The sequence below is a fragment of the Argiope bruennichi genome, chromosome X2 (assembly GCF_947563725.1).
Source record: "Argiope bruennichi chromosome X2, qqArgBrue1.1, whole genome shotgun sequence".
NCBI classification, from domain to species: domain Eukaryota; kingdom Metazoa; phylum Arthropoda; class Arachnida; order Araneae; family Araneidae; genus Argiope; species Argiope bruennichi.
Genome location: NC_079163.1, coordinates 64,990,402 through 65,007,946, shown reverse-complemented (window position 1 = coordinate 65,007,946; position 17,545 = coordinate 64,990,402). Strand labels below are relative to the sequence as shown.

Below are 17,545 nucleotides of genomic sequence, written 5' to 3'. Positions count from 1 at the left end.
TTTTGCAGCAGTGTAGAAACTTCAACAAAGCCCAGAAAGCTTTCTTTAGTTACAAATAGCAAAATTATCAACAAAATATACTGAAAAATTATTGATAACAATTTATGATTGATTACATTTACATTTTTGGTGTATAGTTTAATGTAATAGAATATTTGGACTTTTTCAGATTGTTCGCTATAGATTTGATGATATGGAGAAAAATCAATAGAGTTTTGTTTTGTGCACTTTTTCCGAAATAATAAATATTTACTTCTGATTTTTCAGTCTTTTGATATGATTTGCAATAATTAAATCAAATTTACCAAACACTTCAATAAGTCATGAAAAGTTTCTATTAACAGGTTGATATAGTTTGTTACATGAGCAGGAAAGAGAAAACTAAGCAGTGAGGTATTTCAACAAAATATAACTCGTATGAATGAGTATTTAATTGAGTATAATGATTTTTTTATTTCTATTAATTATATTTACGATGTACACAGTAGACTGGTGCAAGAATAAAAATATGATAAATAAAAAAAAAATTTCACAGCAGTTCATCTGACTCTAATCGTCTACTGGTTTATTTCAGGAATATGCTATAGCCAGTTTTATCTAACTTACCTTCCCTTTCCTCCAAGTTTGTTAGTTCTCAGCTCCTCAACTCTTGGATTGATTTCTTTTAATCGACTCGTCGACTCGTCGTTTAATCTTGCTGACAAAGACATTTCATCGTTCATTTGTTTACCCTGAATTGATAAATTATACAAACGAACTATTTAACTGTCACTGATAGACAAGGTTAATGAGCTCATTCTGGCAGTTCAAAAGCAATCATAAAAAGATGACACAACATCTGCATACGAAAAATGCAGGAAGTAAGAAACATGAGTATTTTAGGTTTCTCTTTCTCAAAACTAAAAGAACCACCCTAAGAACCTCATGCTTTCTTTCCTTTCTTAAAAAGTTTTGCTTTCCCTAATGTGTCTTTTATACTTGAATAATTTGGTACATGGAATTTTGTTTTTTGATGTATTTGGCATCCCTTTAGTAGTCGTCTGAAGTGGTTGTATAACTGTTCATCACTAAAAGACCCTCGAAATTAAGAAATCAAGTTTCTTTAAAGAATAGAGTACAAGAATTTTTCTGATAACATGACTGAAGAAAAATATATCTAGCAAGTACAATGGAAAAAGGATCTTACCAGCAGCTTCTTCAAACTTTGATGCAAGAGCAGCAGTAAGGATTGGTTCAGGCAGATCACGTAAAAATTGTTTTAGAAGACTAGCCACAATGTGGGGCTCATGTTCATACAAATATACTTTCTCCCTTCTATTATACTGATCTTTTAATTTTCGAACTTTGGATTTCAATCCAGAGATTTTATAAATGCCTTCACAAGCTAATCCTAAAATAAGAAATAAAGACTGCATATTAGGATGAATGGCAATGTTCAAATCTATACAAAGAAAATAAATACAAGTAAACAAATAATGAAACTATACCATGTTCTTCAATATAGTCAATACATTCCCGAACTATCACAGGCAATTCAATACCATCATGGCTCTTGCTTCTTTCTACAGCAACGGCAAGTGGAACTCCAAATATTGGCTTGTCCTCTATAATTCAAGAGGAACTTTATATTTCCAGAAAATATTAACAATAAAGTGTTGCTTTAAATAACAGACTATATAATGTAGTGATCACAGCAGATTGTTTTTCAACAGGTGGTAAAAATTAACTAGAAACGCAATATTGTATTCAAAATTCAAACAATATAAATTTAATACATAAAATTTTACAAGTTTTAGGCTTTTAAGTTAACTTTTCTTTGTTAAGATCTACCTTTATGTATTACTGCATTGGTAATTCATAATGCAGTATTTAAGAAAAAAGTATAACTGCAACAAAAATAATAAACACTATTAAAATTTCACCATAATACAAATGTTACCAAAAAAACGTCTATTATGAGTATGGATGTTTATGATTGAATAAGAAAACTCAATGATGCATTTGATAACAAACATTGTTTGTTTGTTGTTAATTTTTGTCTAATTGTTTAATTAATTGTTTTTGAAATTTGTCTAATTGTTTAATTAATTGTTTTTGCAAATTGTCTAATTGAAACAACTATTGTTAATTAACAGTTGTTTCAATTAGCAACAGTTAATAAGATGCATGTGATTCATAGTATGACAAAATAGCCGATTATAATAAAAATACTCATTTACAATATCAGACAGCCTAACAAACACAGTAAACTAATAGTCTTAGTAACTAAAATATTGCTACTCATTTAATCTCCATCTTTTTATACTCGGAACTCATGCTCAGTCCATCTCTTATGCAAATCAGATTCCCCCCCCCCTTCATTTACAATACCACAATTATCATTTTTTGTACAGTCATAATGTCTGAAAATATTAAAACAGCCTATATATTTATTGCATATCTTTTCAAATATGATGTCAGTAATGTTCATCTTAGCAATTTTTATACGGAAATTTTCAGTGCATTTTTTGAATTGTCTATCTATAACTTTCAAAATCAATATGCATTTTAGTTTCAACTACAGAGTGCTTTGAAAAGGCCAGATTTAATTGTGATCATTTAATATACACTTACCTTAATGCTTTATTTCTACATAAGTATTCTTTAGGGAATACTAAAGTTAAACTAAAATCTCTTAAATTTCGGAAGAAATATGAATATCAAATTAACATTTAAAATGGTCTTCATAAAAACAAATTACAGAAGACTAAGAAGAGTTAAAATAAAAGAGAATAAAAATTTATTTTAAAAAATCTGAGAAAGACTGTATATGTTTAACTACCTTTAACTTCTTGATCAATGCTTTTCTTTTTTTTATCCTTTATTCTTAAAAGTTTGCTTTCTTTCTTTTTCTTGATTTTAATCTTCTCTGGCTCTTTAAAATCTTTTTTACCTTCTTTACTTTCCTTTTTGCATACTTTTTCCTTTTCATCTTTTTTCTCTTTAGAGTCTTTAGATTTGTTGTGCTTATCTTTTTTATCTTTGCCAGGAAATTTGAAAGTAGAGGACTTATTCTTTTTGCCTTTACCAGGGCTCCTGATTAAGAAGAAATTTGATATTAAAAATTATTATTCAAACATATATTATACATAAATGCATGCAACAAAATGCTTGTATATGTACAAAAAGAGGAAGGGGAAAAAACTCATCTGTAAAAAAATAAATGAAATGCAAATCTTGATCACTTCAGAATGATTTCATTTCCTTTTGTTCCTCTAATGCATTGCACAGTACATTCTTAATAGTATGGAGGGAAATAATGTTCTACCCTTTTAATTAAATTCAATATGGAATAAAAATTTAATGCTAAGAAAATAAAAGGAAAAAAATCATTTTCAACCATTAGATTTTAGATAAGAATCATTCTTGTAAGCATTTCCCAATTTTTGCAATCATACTAACCAACCTACACAATATAGTTGAAGATGTGTACACATTTATACAGGCTTTACTCATAACTAACTGATTGTCATAGGTTTACTCATATAAGAAGTAATGCAAAATCACATGAGCATTGGCTGAATTTTAAGAATGAAATAATCTATTTCTTTCTAATGGGAACTTCCCTGTTTTATTCTACCAACACCCAAATCAAGACTAATAATTCCATTAACACATACAAAAAAATCATTTATGAATACAAAATGAAAACTAGCAGAAATAAAATATTTGTAATAAAAGTATGCAATGTTGAACTAAAAGGAAGTAGTATTATATCAAAATAAAAGAAATTATTTAGAGAGAGCAAAATTGCATCACTTTTAGCTCACCAACCATTGTAAAAAAATTACATGTACATTTGAAAAATATTTAACCCATTACAGAAAAAAGTAAAAATTTGATTTTTATTGCTAAATTTTTCTTTTATCGCATAAATTTTTTTTTAAAAAAAAGAGTGAATGAATAAATTTTTGTAAATTTTTATCTGGCTTCGCTTCAGATATTTTCAACTACAGAAACCCTCCGCGCTATTGTGCATGTGCCAGGAAGCATTGATTTTACAAAAATAAGAATGTGATGAAAGATGGAGGAGGAGATATTTACATTATACTTAACAATATTGACAACATAGTATACTTCAATTATCGGTGGAATTATGAAGTTAGCAACAAAGGAGAATTTCAAAATTGAATTAGCCAAACAAACCATAAATACATGTTCCTAATTGAAATAATGTAGATGAAAATGACAAGAAGAGAAAAAAGTATAGAAAACGCATTTGATGGAAAAAGAGAAGACCTAACAAAGAATTATAGAAATGCTTTTGTATTATTCACAGTGTATCATCATCTATGCAGGGTAAAATCGTCAAATAATAATACTATCAGGTTTCTGAAACTATTAAATCCCATAAGAAAAAAATATTACATTTCTTTTATTTTATTTTTCGAAAAAATTATAAATACAGGAGAAATGTGCATGTGTACAATGTATCAAATAACATTAAAATTAATGTGTTTAGTATTATTTTAATTTTAGAAGCGTTTTGCTTCAATTAAGAATTTTAAAGGTATGCAAAATAATAATAAAAAAAATAGAAGAAAATATTGGCAATAAAGCTCGTACAATACTTTGAAGATCACATAATTTAGCAAAAGATTCATACTGTTTCCCAATACTCAAAGAAAAAAGAAATACATACAAACAAACAAAAATAACAATGATACTTCATAATTCAAGTAAAAGATATTAATTAAGAAGAAAAATTAATAACTAATTGGCACCATGTTTTAATGCTGGGCAATAATTTTCATCTAGTTTAAAATAAGTTTGAATATTAGTAAACACAGAATCTATGCTTCCGTTTTCATAATACAAAGTACCCTTTACTAGACGTTCGAAGGAGAATTTAGAGGGAGAGCACTCCCAAAACTTTCTGACATATTTCTTTAAAAATGGCACAATCCTCCGGCCTGCCTCCATGAACGCAAAGAGGGTTCAGATTTTTACTTTCAGAGTCCTGCACAAAAGTATTCCGTGCTTTACAATATAATGAAGAAAACCAAGTATACATTTCAGATGCCTTTTTTCAACCAAATGAATGAAAATTTGACACACAACTACAATTTTAGAAGCAAGATCATATACTAACTTTCCTTTCTCTATGCCGTTGCATTTTTGAATTATCCAATTTACATGCATGAGAATGTACAGGCCAGAATTCAGACCATCAACCCTTACATAGATTTGTTTCAAAATCTGATATAAATCTATGTTTTAGATGTTGAAACTATTTGCATAAGAAACTATCTTCTCTAATTTGAATAATTTGCCCACTTTAAAGGTTGTCAGATTTTTATGTAAGATTTTGTTAGATTACATAACATCTTATTAACACTTAAGATATACATTTCTCATTCAATGAAAATGCTTGTTAAGATATTGTAAGTAAAATATAGAGCGATCAGTTTAATTATCAGACAGTATAAAAACTTTTGACTAACCTGGCTTCATCAAATTCATCACCTGAACTCTCTCCTTCAAAAACTACATAGCCTTTATCCTTCTTAGATTCTTTTTTATCTTTCTTTTTACCAAGTAAATCTTTTTTGGATGATTTTTCTTCATCACTATCTATAATTAAGAATTTATAAATATTTAAACTATCCAAAGTAAATATAAAGATAACAATTTACCACAAATAACATAAAACCAAAAATATATATACAATGTAATCTCTAAATATTGAAAATCTCTTTATTTTTCCCCTCCAGGAAACTTAGATTTTCAATAGAAAAACAATTTCTGGATATCAAATTAAATTTCTATATTTGGAACGAAAAGATTTGCATAAAAATATGTACACTAATTGTTGTTGAAAAGCAACCATTAATTTTATTTAGAGGGTCCTAATATTAATTTTCAGGAAGCAGGGAACTATTTCACCATTTCTTGTTAGAATAATAATTAAGACCAGAAATCAGTTATAAAAGAGAAATAAACACTTGTTGCTGAGTCACGGAATTCTTAGATTTTGATTTACAAATCCCTTTTTAAACTAAGAACAAGATCAAATTCTCTAAGGGCTCTTAAGCAATGCAGTTTTGGGAGCCCCCTTTTCCCTTTCAAACTTCCATCACCAGATACTTTTTGTTGGTTTTAATTTTCTATATAAGGAGTTTTAAATATCAAATTTTAATAAACCAACAGAGCATTTAATTATGGATCCCATTTGAGAGAGTAAGCTTCAGTATTTTGCATATAAAAAAAAAATTCAAGATTCAAATTTAAAAGCAATCTTTAAAAAAAATTTGAAATACAATCTCATTGGCATTTAATTACAGAATCAGGAATTTAATAAATTATAGAGTAGCATTTTGTTCTAGAATTTTTAAACAGAAAATAAAACTTGTAAAATAAAATTAGGAATATTAGAATAATGTTCTAACATTTAAACATGATTTTAATTTGAATATACGAGTCATGTAAATTAAATGGAAACATAAAATATAACAAAAAAAATCGAAATTTCGGGAGTCTTTAATATTACAGGGTTCCTAGGCAGTTGTCTACCTTAATAATCATGATACCTTAATAATATGAACTAAAAATTGCTTTAAATTCAGTTTAGCAATAGATTTCTTCTAGTGAATATAGCACCCAAACATAAATCTTTAAGTATGAAAAAGAAACTAAGCTTAATAAGACTAAAAAGGAGTAATAAAACAAGTGTTAAAAAAGTATGAAATTTTGACCAGTACTTTATCGACAATTTTGAAAAATTATGATTTAGTTATTCAAAATTTGACAATGTTGAACATTATTCAAATTTAAATTCTTCCATTTTGGCAAGGTGGATGACTCAATATTGAAATTAATGAAAATGATAAAAGAGACAAGAAAATTCCTACGAGTGGCTGCTCATTAAGGATAAAGCTACAGAATATGCTGCCTGCTAATTCAAAAATTTTCAAATGAGTACCACAATAAATTCACAAAGCAACATGGCATTAAAAAAAATAATATCAGGTAAAAGTGTTTGCATTTTTTGATGTACAAAATTACCAATAACAAAACACATTTCTAACAACCAACGGGGGGGGGGGGGGTTGATCAGAGCCTGATAATGTACTCGGTAGGGTAAAAGATTTTTTTTTTTTTTTTTTTTCAATTTGCCTATAAAAAATTTTACTTTCATTGATGATGCATGTTTTAGAGAAAATCTAAAATAGATTGATTACAGTTGTCAAATGTCTGATAAAGAGAAATTAAAATTTGTTGTGGTAGAAGAAAGCCAACATTTTCATTGTTTTAAAGTCATGAAATCACTTCATATTGGTTATGATTTTAACAAATAATCATGGAAACCAAAGGAGAAATTTTTGAGAAATATCTAGCTTTGACTAACAGCTTCTTTGAGAATAATTACTCAGGCCATCCTAGATCATTTTTACAAAAACTGACAAACGCTAACTTGTTTTCTTGCTGCCTAATGTGACTGCTAAGTTATAACATACAGACCATAAAAAAATTAAAATCTTGAAGGCTCATTCCCAAAAACAAATTCTCAAGTGCATCTGAAAATGACAAACTTAATTCTTAGACAGAAAAATTCTTAAATCGACTATATATAAGCACAATAGCCACAAAATGGAAGAGTAATGTTTTACTTATTATAAAAAAAAAAAAAAAAGTGTTCTCTTAAAAGTTTATTTTGTAGAAGAAACTACTGAAAAAATCAGGAAAAAAGAGAAAATGAAAGCTTACAGACACCAAAATTATAAAAAAAGGCAGGGAAAAAAACTCACTTCATAAAGAAAAATAGATTAGGGAAATGAATTCAAAAAAATTTTGCATGAAGAATTAATTGTGGATGATTACCCCAACAATCAGAATAAACCAGATGATGGCAACAATGAAGTTGGATTATTTGCAAAATCATCTAGAGTGCAAGTAATGGAAGTATTCCAAATTGCACAACACAGCTTTATTCCTGGTATCCTTGAAGAAATTTTAATCTTTCTGTATAAAAGTGAACATTTTGAAACAGCTATGTCAAAATACCATGCTCAAAGAAGTATTAGACCAAACTGTTGAAAAATGAAGAAAATTTATTTTGCTTTTATAAACAAATTATGTATTTTTTAATTGCATATCACATTATTTAGATTAAGAATCATTATGTCATGTTAAAAAAAGTTTAGCTTTTTTATCAGCGATTTCTATTGGGTGTCTCATTACTATCCTTACTGCTTTTGTTTCCTACTTGAAAATAATTATCAGTGATTGTCATTTTATCATTACTGTGTTTCTACTTTTCATGTATGCTACACTCACAGTAAACAAAAGCTTATAATGTGATCCATCAGACACTGAAATATATTAATGCAGTCCTTTTTTTTCCCATGAAGTTATAATACTGTTAACAAAAATATTCATGATAGCTTAATTCTTTTAAGCCTTCTTTAACTATCAATAATTAAAACTGCATAATTCTTATAGTAAGAAAGCAGTGAAAAAGTATCAATAAGCAAATCAGTATATTGAAATTTTTCCTATCTCCTCCCCCCCCCTTTCTTTCTTAGGGAATCTTCAAATTGATATATTGAAGTTCAATAGTCCTATCCTCTGTCAAAAATATTCAATGACAAGATCATTAAAGTTTGCAGCACATTTCTTATATTTCCCTTCATTCATTGGTTACATTCTATTTTTAAGAAAATTTGAGGTAGTTTCATAAAAATGCATGGTGCATGTATTTCCAATCTTTTTTATTCTCTCATATATGAACCAAAAAGGAAGTATTATAATCATCAAAAAATTCCATCCTGAAATTTTGATAAATTTTCGCACTTCGGAACTTTTGAACCTGATCTTTACATTGAATTTGAAAATATCTGTCAAATTTTACGCAAAATCTATCTACAGGAAGTTTGTGTGAAAATGCAAGCAAACATCACAACTAAAACACATAAATAGCTAAAGGACAAAATTTGGTACATAATTTTGTCATCTGAAGAATAAACACAAGAAAGTTTGGGGAAGACCATTCTTGCTAGTTTAAGTGAGAATGGAAAATTAACCTAAAAAGTAGATTTTTCAGAAACCATCTTATACTAAAGCTTTTGATTATGCACTGTCATATCACTGTATCAATTTCCCTATAGTTTCATGCAAGGCTATTGATGTCACACAGACTGTCTTCAGGTTCTCCAAGAAGGATAAGTATAAATTATGCATAACATTGAACTGATCAAAAAGAATCACAAGTAACATTGGAATGTTAAACAGGAAAGTAAAAATTGCACAGAAACTTTTATTAAGATTAAAAACTTTTTCAGAAAATTTTTGTTTTCTAAGAAAAGACCTTTAACAATATTTTAATGAGCAGAAAGGTAATAGAGAAACTGTGGGTCGGATTTTTTTTATTTTTGTTTTAATCAAGTTCAGATTAATATAAAATAAATAAACTCACAATTCTTCTGTTCTACCATATAATACCACATTTTCAAATGTAATTTTGCAATATTTATATTAATCTGCCTTAAGCTTTTGAATTTTCAACCAAAAGAGTATAGATATATCAATGGAGTAAAAAAGAATAGTTTAATTCTAGATAAAAATTTTATCAAAGAATACTCAGTAAGACAATATTTAAAAAGTATACACGAAATACCAGCGCAGATTTTTTTCCCCTCCAAGTTTGCCATATTTATTACAAATGATTCTTTTTCTCTAGTGCAAGGAAGCTTCAGTTTGGTAACATATTATGTAAGGTAATTTAAGATTTATTACATGCTCCTATCAAATAATTAAGGATTATAAACAATAAATAATCATTAAGATGTCCTTTCTCAGCAAGAAGTAAATTAAGGCAGAAATAATATTCTGCAGAATGTGATACATCAACACCAAGAAAAAAAATTTAAATTCTAGCAAAAAAGAAATAGGAAAAATTAGTTTTTATGATCTGATAACAAATTTATTCCCAAACTCATGTGAATGACTAGTATATTACTCTAGTTAGCCTGGTCATTCTAATTATTTTTAAACATTAAATAGCAAAATGATTGTTATCATCAATACCAAATAAAAATTTTAATATATGAAATTTTCATTTTTTATCAAACACTTGCTAATTTTTTTAAAATCTCATCTAACAATAAACTTGACGTATAATTAGCAATGATAATATTATTTTAGAAATTGGCATTGAATTTACTGTTGAGAGTAAGTGAAGTGACTGTATTCAAGGCAAGAAATAATAAGATTATGAATTTAACAGAAATGAATAGAAAAAGTAATTAAAACTTTAGCTTAATAAACTCATATTTTTGTATTAGTTTATTTCTTATGCCAGAAATTTTATTATTTGCACAATTTTTAAGAAAGGTAGAAGTAGAAAAACACATAAATAACATTTTTATTTTAATCCAATTTAAGAAAAAGAAATTCGGAAAAAATATGCATGAAATATTAGAAACATACTGTTCTCAATCAAATTAATTAAAAAAAAAAACAGTTTGCAAAACTTTGTGGTTAGAAATGAAAATCAAAATGTGTCAAAACATACAATCACTGTCACGAGACTGGCTCCTTTTCACACTATCAGATGCATACAACCCTGGGAAATCTTTAGCTACATCAGGGCTTTCAAAATCCATTGTGTTTTTTCTTTAAAAACAAATAAATTTTCCTGTTAACTGCAATAAAAAAAGATAGTCAAAATACAAAACAATATTCTTTAATCACGAATTATTTTAAATCAAATTATTCTGTTTCTATCATAATTTATTTTGAATATACACTATAAAGGTTAGTATTTGTATACGATTAATAAAGCAGAAATTTAATAAACTTTTCATTTGGCAACTATAATTTCATTGAGAACAGGAAGAAAACTTTAACCAAAACAAAACTAGAAATAACTAAATAAAAACTAGTCGAATGCACAGGTATTTATTTATAATTATCTGCTCAATTAAATATAATAATATGGAACGTAAACAAAGTATGAATGAAATTCCGACAAGTGTGCAAGTAGATTTTGAAAATACAAACTTCTTTGGCATTTGATATTCCCACATCTAATTAATGCAAAAATCAGTAGCATTCAGAAATTTAAATAAAATATTCAAAGAACTTTTCATTAAGTAAAATGTTTGTTTCAAACCAGCTTTCTTGCTAAAATATTTTCTATGGCTTTCAATCTAAAAGTATGTAAATTGAAGATTTCGCAGGTTTATTTACAGTTTGAAACTTCACATCAGATTTTTAGTCTAAAAAATTGTAATTCAGAATGATAAACTGTACATAAATTTTATTGAACTGAATCTTTCATATGCAATATGCAAAAGGTATGTGGGTTTTTAAACAGTTGTAAAAATTTTATTTTTATATTGATTGTTCTGCAACCGATTTTTTAATTATACACATCAATTGATGTCAAATATATGGTTGTTCAATTTTGTTATCAACAGGCTCTTTCTCTCTCTTTGGAACCAAGAGCTTTTGATTGGAATGACTATTTTGGAAACTAAAAGTGTTTAAATTTACCAAGGAGTATCACCCAAAGATTTTATTTAATAAAACATATTAATCTGACATTTATATGTATTAATCCTATTTGTTTCAGAAATAATGATTCACAACACTAAACATTAAAAAAATATATTTGTAAATCAAATCATTAAAAGCTCAAAGGTAAATTTCCAATTAAGAATCTCATATTTTATTCAGGCTAAGCATAAGGAGTGGAATTTATCCGTATACTTACTGACTCCATCCATTTTCATCAACTGTGCAGACTATGACTAAAACATATGCAATTTATATGTTATGCAGACAAATTTCAGACTGAATTTCCAACTCAATATGTTTCATTTTTTTTTTTTTTTTTTTCATGCAGCACAGGGACCACTGAATAAGCATTAGGTCTCTGGGTTGATTCTTGATGCTGATAGTTTTGCTATTTTTATTATCTCTTTCAAAAAATCATACCATCCAATCAATTCTTTTAAGTGAATTATTACAAGCTGTTAAGTCACTATTGCTATAATACATCTGCACTACAACCTATGTTACAACAGCTGGAGGATCAGCAATTACTTCAACAAACTTTAGACAGTTTTTTTTTTTTAATGGAGAAAGATTACAAAAAAAAATGATTTTCTTTTCACAATATTATTCAGTATTAATCACTTGCAAAAGCACAACACACTTATTTAAAAAATTAAATAGTTGTCTGCAAAAGCACACCACAATTTTAAGACCTCATGCTTATCCACTGGGCTATAGGCTATATGTAAAAAAAAAAAAAAAAAAAAACTTACAGAGTAAATAAACATAGCTGAATTTTTCGAATTCAATTTTCTCGGAATTATCTGCAAAGCACAACTCGCATTTTATATCTTTTAAAGTAAGTACTAGTCATGGTTCACACAGGTAATGAAAATGAAACAAATCTCTGAAGGAATGTAAATAAATACCTATTGTAAGTAATGATATAGGCAGAAAGAAAGAAATGTATGAAAACAAAAGTGTTTCAAGTAAAAACATTCAATTTCCTCCAATTAAATATTTAATACATTCTATAGCAAAATCATATCAAAATGGAATAAATTAAAATAATATATTTATAAAAATTATAATTATGATATCCATTCAATACAAGCTCTGCCTCTTTTACGCAGTAACTTTCTGTGAATATTTCTTAAATATGTATTATCAACTCGTACTGTCTTTGAAATATCATTATAAGTCTTCCCCTGTTAAATTATATTTGGAAGAATTGCACTTTTGTGATGTAGAGCCTTATATTGCTTATTTTTATAGAAGAAATGTTATAAAACATATGTAAGGTATGAGGTGATTTCTCTAAATTTAACCAAGTGTAAGCTCTTTGATATTTTTCAAATAGATTAACTGTATAATAGAATATCATATTTTAAAAGAACACAGATATGGACACACTAACACTCAATTCAAAAGTACAGCTATTACAAATATAAGACCAAAAACAGTACATGGTACTACAATCAATAAACGGAATTAATAGTCTAAAATTAGAAGATACATTAAACCATTATATTTATTCCAATCTAGTTGTCATCAATGAATAAGAATTTTTTGGTAAAAATCTAAGATAAGCTTATAACAACACATATGCAAAATAAAAGAAAGTTATATACCCCAGGCATCAATGAAAATAAATATACATACATGAAATTCATATAAAGCTTTTTTGTTTCATCAAAACTGTTGTAAATGTACTCTATTTCAAAAGGCAATTAAAAGGCCCAAGGATTTGCATTTAATATTCTGATAATATGAAAAATTTGTTTTGAAGTGATGAAAAAGAATTCAATATGAAGTATTTTTCTTTTCTTTTAAAGCAAAGAGGCATATATCAGTCTTTTTATTCATCCAATAAAATAATGTGCACTTCATATTTGAATTTTTACAAGTGAATGGAATACACTTGTATACAAAATTTTATACACTAATTTTATATGATGTCATATGATTGCTGCTGAAAAAGACAAAGAAATACTTCAAAAGATGCAGCAAAACATAAATTGTGAAAATTTTATTAAGTAAATAATTTATATTATTATTTTAATGCTAACAGTGATTTGTTTAAAAAGCACAATTTAAAAATAAAAGGCATGTGTTTGAAAACTTTATATTTAAAATTCGTACAAAATACTATTTTTTTTTTAATTATTATTATTATTATTATTTATTTCAGATCAACTCTAATACATTTCAAAAGAGCAAACATTATAAAAGAAATTTTCGCTGACAAAAACATAAAATATTACTATAAAAAATAATAAAAACTGTTATCAGCTGAAATAATTACTATTATAAACCATAAACTTCAGATATTACGTAGATGGTATGAACGAAACATTCTCTTCAAAATAATGTTACAACCCCCCCCCCCCTCCTTAAGAAACTACTTTACAAGACCCAACAAATGTTGTCAACACGTTTAATTTCACGTTACAGCTTTAAAAAAATGACAACTGGAAATGATATAGTTAATTATTAGATGATTACCCCAATCCCTTATATACAGTCAAGACTGGCATTAATATTATAAATCAGCACTTCTTCCATTTCCAACGTAAGAGTAGCATCTCAGTACCCATCTTTATCCCTATGGGACGAGCGAATTCATTACAAACAGTACTTTTCGAAGGTAAGAACGTTTGAGAGAGAGAGAAGGGCGGAATAAGCGTTGATATTTAACGAGCGGCTAGATGAAGTCGTACACCTTATGTTATTAGCCAATCAGGATGCAGAGTCAAACTGCCATCTGTTGTCTGATTTCAGAACTAAGAATTGGATTGGAAATCTGTCAGAAAACATCTGTCAGAAATTGCAAACCATACTTACCACAAAATTGTATTAACATGCATAATCTAAAACATAATGCATTAAAAAAATAGTTCAAAAATTAAATAAAATACTTTTAAAAGTAATCATATTTGCTATAAATTAATCTAAATCTGCATTTAACTAGTTAATGTATTTCTTTTAAATTGTTTTTTTTAAATCCTGACTTCATAACTTTCATATTCAATTTATAAAATGCCCATTCTCCAGATTTTTAAAATAATAAAGTTATTAAAGTGGAAATTGCACATTTTATTTTTATTTATTGTTTTCAATTCATATTTAACTTATATTGCTAAAAATGAATAATTATTATTTCAAATTTATTGTAATGCTTGTTTTCTAAATTCAGCTTTAAAATAACATATTAAAGATGTAAGTAACAGATTTATCTTCAGGAGACTTTTACAAACTTTTAAAAAAGTTACAAACAATAATAGCATTGCATCTTAATATAAATGTTTACGACAGCATGTATTGTTACATAAATTTTTCTCGGATAGTCTATTTGATGAAAATAAACAAAAACAAATTGTTTGAAAAATACCATTCATAAATTTATGCATACTTTATTTTAAAAACTGAAATCAATAGTGGTAAAACATGATAATACAAAGTGGAAAGAAGGCAAAAATCATGTTTTAGCTGTAACATATTTTTTTATGTCAATCACAATTCTTTGGAAACTGAATGCACTGTTGTTTTTTTTTTTTTTTAATAGAAAGGAGCACACAGAGCCGTTTAATTAAAAAACCTACTACATTAAAAATAAAACTACTTTATACTTTTCGAAGACCTTTAAAATACTGGACAAAATTTATATATATATATTTATTTGTATATAGTAGGATACAAGGGTGCAAATAAACAAAAACTGGTTAGAAAGTGTTTCATGCCATCCACAACCTGTATATGTTCCTTATGTTCCATAAGGATGTTAAGAATTGCAAATAAGATTTAGAAGACCTCTTGCAGTTAATTTCTAGGTCTCCTGGGAGTCTACAAAAGCACTTCTGTGTTTTTAATTATTTTTCTGACACAAAAAATCTTAAAGGTGAACTCTAGGCATTGTAAATTGGTTTCTTTAGCATATTAAGCAATGAATTAGCATTGTGTCTAAGCAACTCTATTCAGTTATAAAACAGGTGTTAATACTGATATAAAAACTATTGCTTTAAATATAGCTTATAAACTTTTAAATATTACAGAAAAAATAATTTAAAAGCTAAATATGTCAATATATCATTTCAAAACTATTAATTAAATAAGATAATTAATGTTACCACTGTTTAATTCATTGTGTACAGAAAGATAATTTCTCTAGTCACACTAGTACATTTTAACTTTAAAGATTTGAATGAATATGTTAACTGATAGGCTTCTATATTTTATAAAGTCGATGAAAACTTCTTCAAAGCAAAAAAGAATTGTCATTTTAATTGGAAGAAATATTACATCTTTCTTTCTTTTGTAGAATAACTGTGCAGCATAGCATTTCAATATAAAATTGAATTAAAAAAAGTATTCAAATTAAAATAATGGTTAAAATGATGTGTACATGCAGAATTAATCTGCAATAAAATTAAAGGTTATAAAACATTCTAAAATTATTTATTTTGACTTTACGAAAATCTTCAATGCTCATATGACTCTCCTATAGAATTGGTCAATTTGAAGGGGGTACTTACTTTATTGTGGATGGTCCGGATGTCGCCAATTTGTTTATCTTTCGTATCGCCAAATCTAATTACTGCTAATCTGCGCACGGTTCTCTCAGGTAAACCCTGCGTGAAGCGGTATGCGCAGTAACGTATTTTTTACGGCGTATTGATACATGAATTGTTATGGATGTATCACGACACAGTACTGACAACTGACATTTCGCTCCTGTTTCTAAAACTAACTTTCGGCCTGGATGGGGTTGGAAAAAATGCATGAAAAAAAAAACTAAGGAAAAGAAATAATAAATTAATGAATTAAGATACACCAAGAAGGAGGGGCATTTCTCATGCACGATTTACTTATAATTTTAATGCTTTCTCTTCATGCAATTTTGAGTGAAAGTATGAAATTATAGAATTAATAGTGAAAATAGATTAATAATTGAAAAATGTAAAGATAAAAGGCTATGTACGAAATTATATTAATAATTAATGAAAAAGTTGATTAAAAAATATCAAATTGAAAGAAAGGGATTAAAAAATATTACTTACTCTTTATTCCCATTTATTAATGTTTAGTTGTAAATTTATTTACCTGAACTGTACATTTTTCTCTAAGAATCGTAAAATAAGTGATATAATTCTATACTTCTTTGAACACGATACAGTAATCTTACCAATTAACAGAAAATTTAGCAATTTCATGTTACTGAATAACAAATATTTTTTTTTATTATTATTATTGAATATTTGTTCCAAATAACTATTATTTCAATCATACTTTTAACTGAAAATTATTGATTATAATTAATAGTAAATTTAGTAATTGTAGTGAATACTTATTAATTTAAGTAAAATTTGATTGACTTAATTTGTATTTTTTAAGATTAATATTTAATTTTAATTTCTTAAAAATCATTTATTTAATTTATTTATTGGCTTAAAGCATTTTCTTAAAAGAAATGAAATAAAAAAAAACAATCTTTTCTTTAAAGTTTTTACTTTAGTTCAATATTGATTCAATAGATGGCACCAGTAGAATGACTAACAATAGAAGATCGCTTCACAGGCAACTGCGAATTATCTTTACTGGATGATACTGATACTGATAATGTCATCAGTATCATCCCATAAATGCGAAATCACGGATATTGGGAAGTCAAGATTTCAATAATACCATTAAGCATGAAGCGACTTCACATTTCAAAACACTTTTCTGAGAATAGCCCGAATTAGAAGTGCATATCTACGATTTTTTGAATAACAACTATTTTTGCTATTGTTATTTTTAAATATTTGTTTCAGATAGCTGTTATTTCATTCACATTTTTAATTTAAAATATTATTCATTAGTATTGACAATTTTTTTAATTCTTAATTTATTATTTTGAGTAAAGCATGATTGACATTATTTATTTATTTAAGCTTAATGTGTAATTTTATTGAAAAGAATTTATTTACTTTATTTCTTTAAGTAAAGAATGTTATAAAAAATAGTATTC

The 17,545-nt window shown here is 26.9% G+C and overlaps 1 protein-coding gene across 2 annotated transcripts in view; it reads right to left on the bottom strand.

The window, feature by feature from the left end:
- Positions 1-16,155, bottom strand: part of LOC129960276 (ralA-binding protein 1-like) — a 50,563-nt gene extending 34,408 nt beyond the window's left edge. Inside the window, exons 1-6 of one of the 2 annotated variants that reach the window (XM_056073576.1) lie at positions 16,071-16,155; positions 10,553-10,682; positions 5,484-5,613; positions 2,822-3,075; positions 1,488-1,604; positions 1,187-1,390 (exon numbers count right to left, since the gene is read on the bottom strand). In XM_056073576.1, the coding sequence (XP_055929551.1) occupies positions 1,187-1,390; positions 1,488-1,604; positions 2,822-3,075; positions 5,484-5,613; positions 10,553-10,643 (796 nt within the window). In that variant the 5' untranslated portion in view covers positions 10,644-10,682; positions 16,071-16,155. Of the gene's footprint in view, positions 1-1,186; positions 1,391-1,487; positions 1,605-2,821; positions 3,076-5,483; positions 5,614-10,552; positions 10,683-14,043; positions 14,219-16,070 lie in introns of those variants that run through there. The other variant, XM_056073575.1, reaches the window with a different exon arrangement.
- Positions 16,156-17,545: the final 1,390 nt, after the last annotated feature.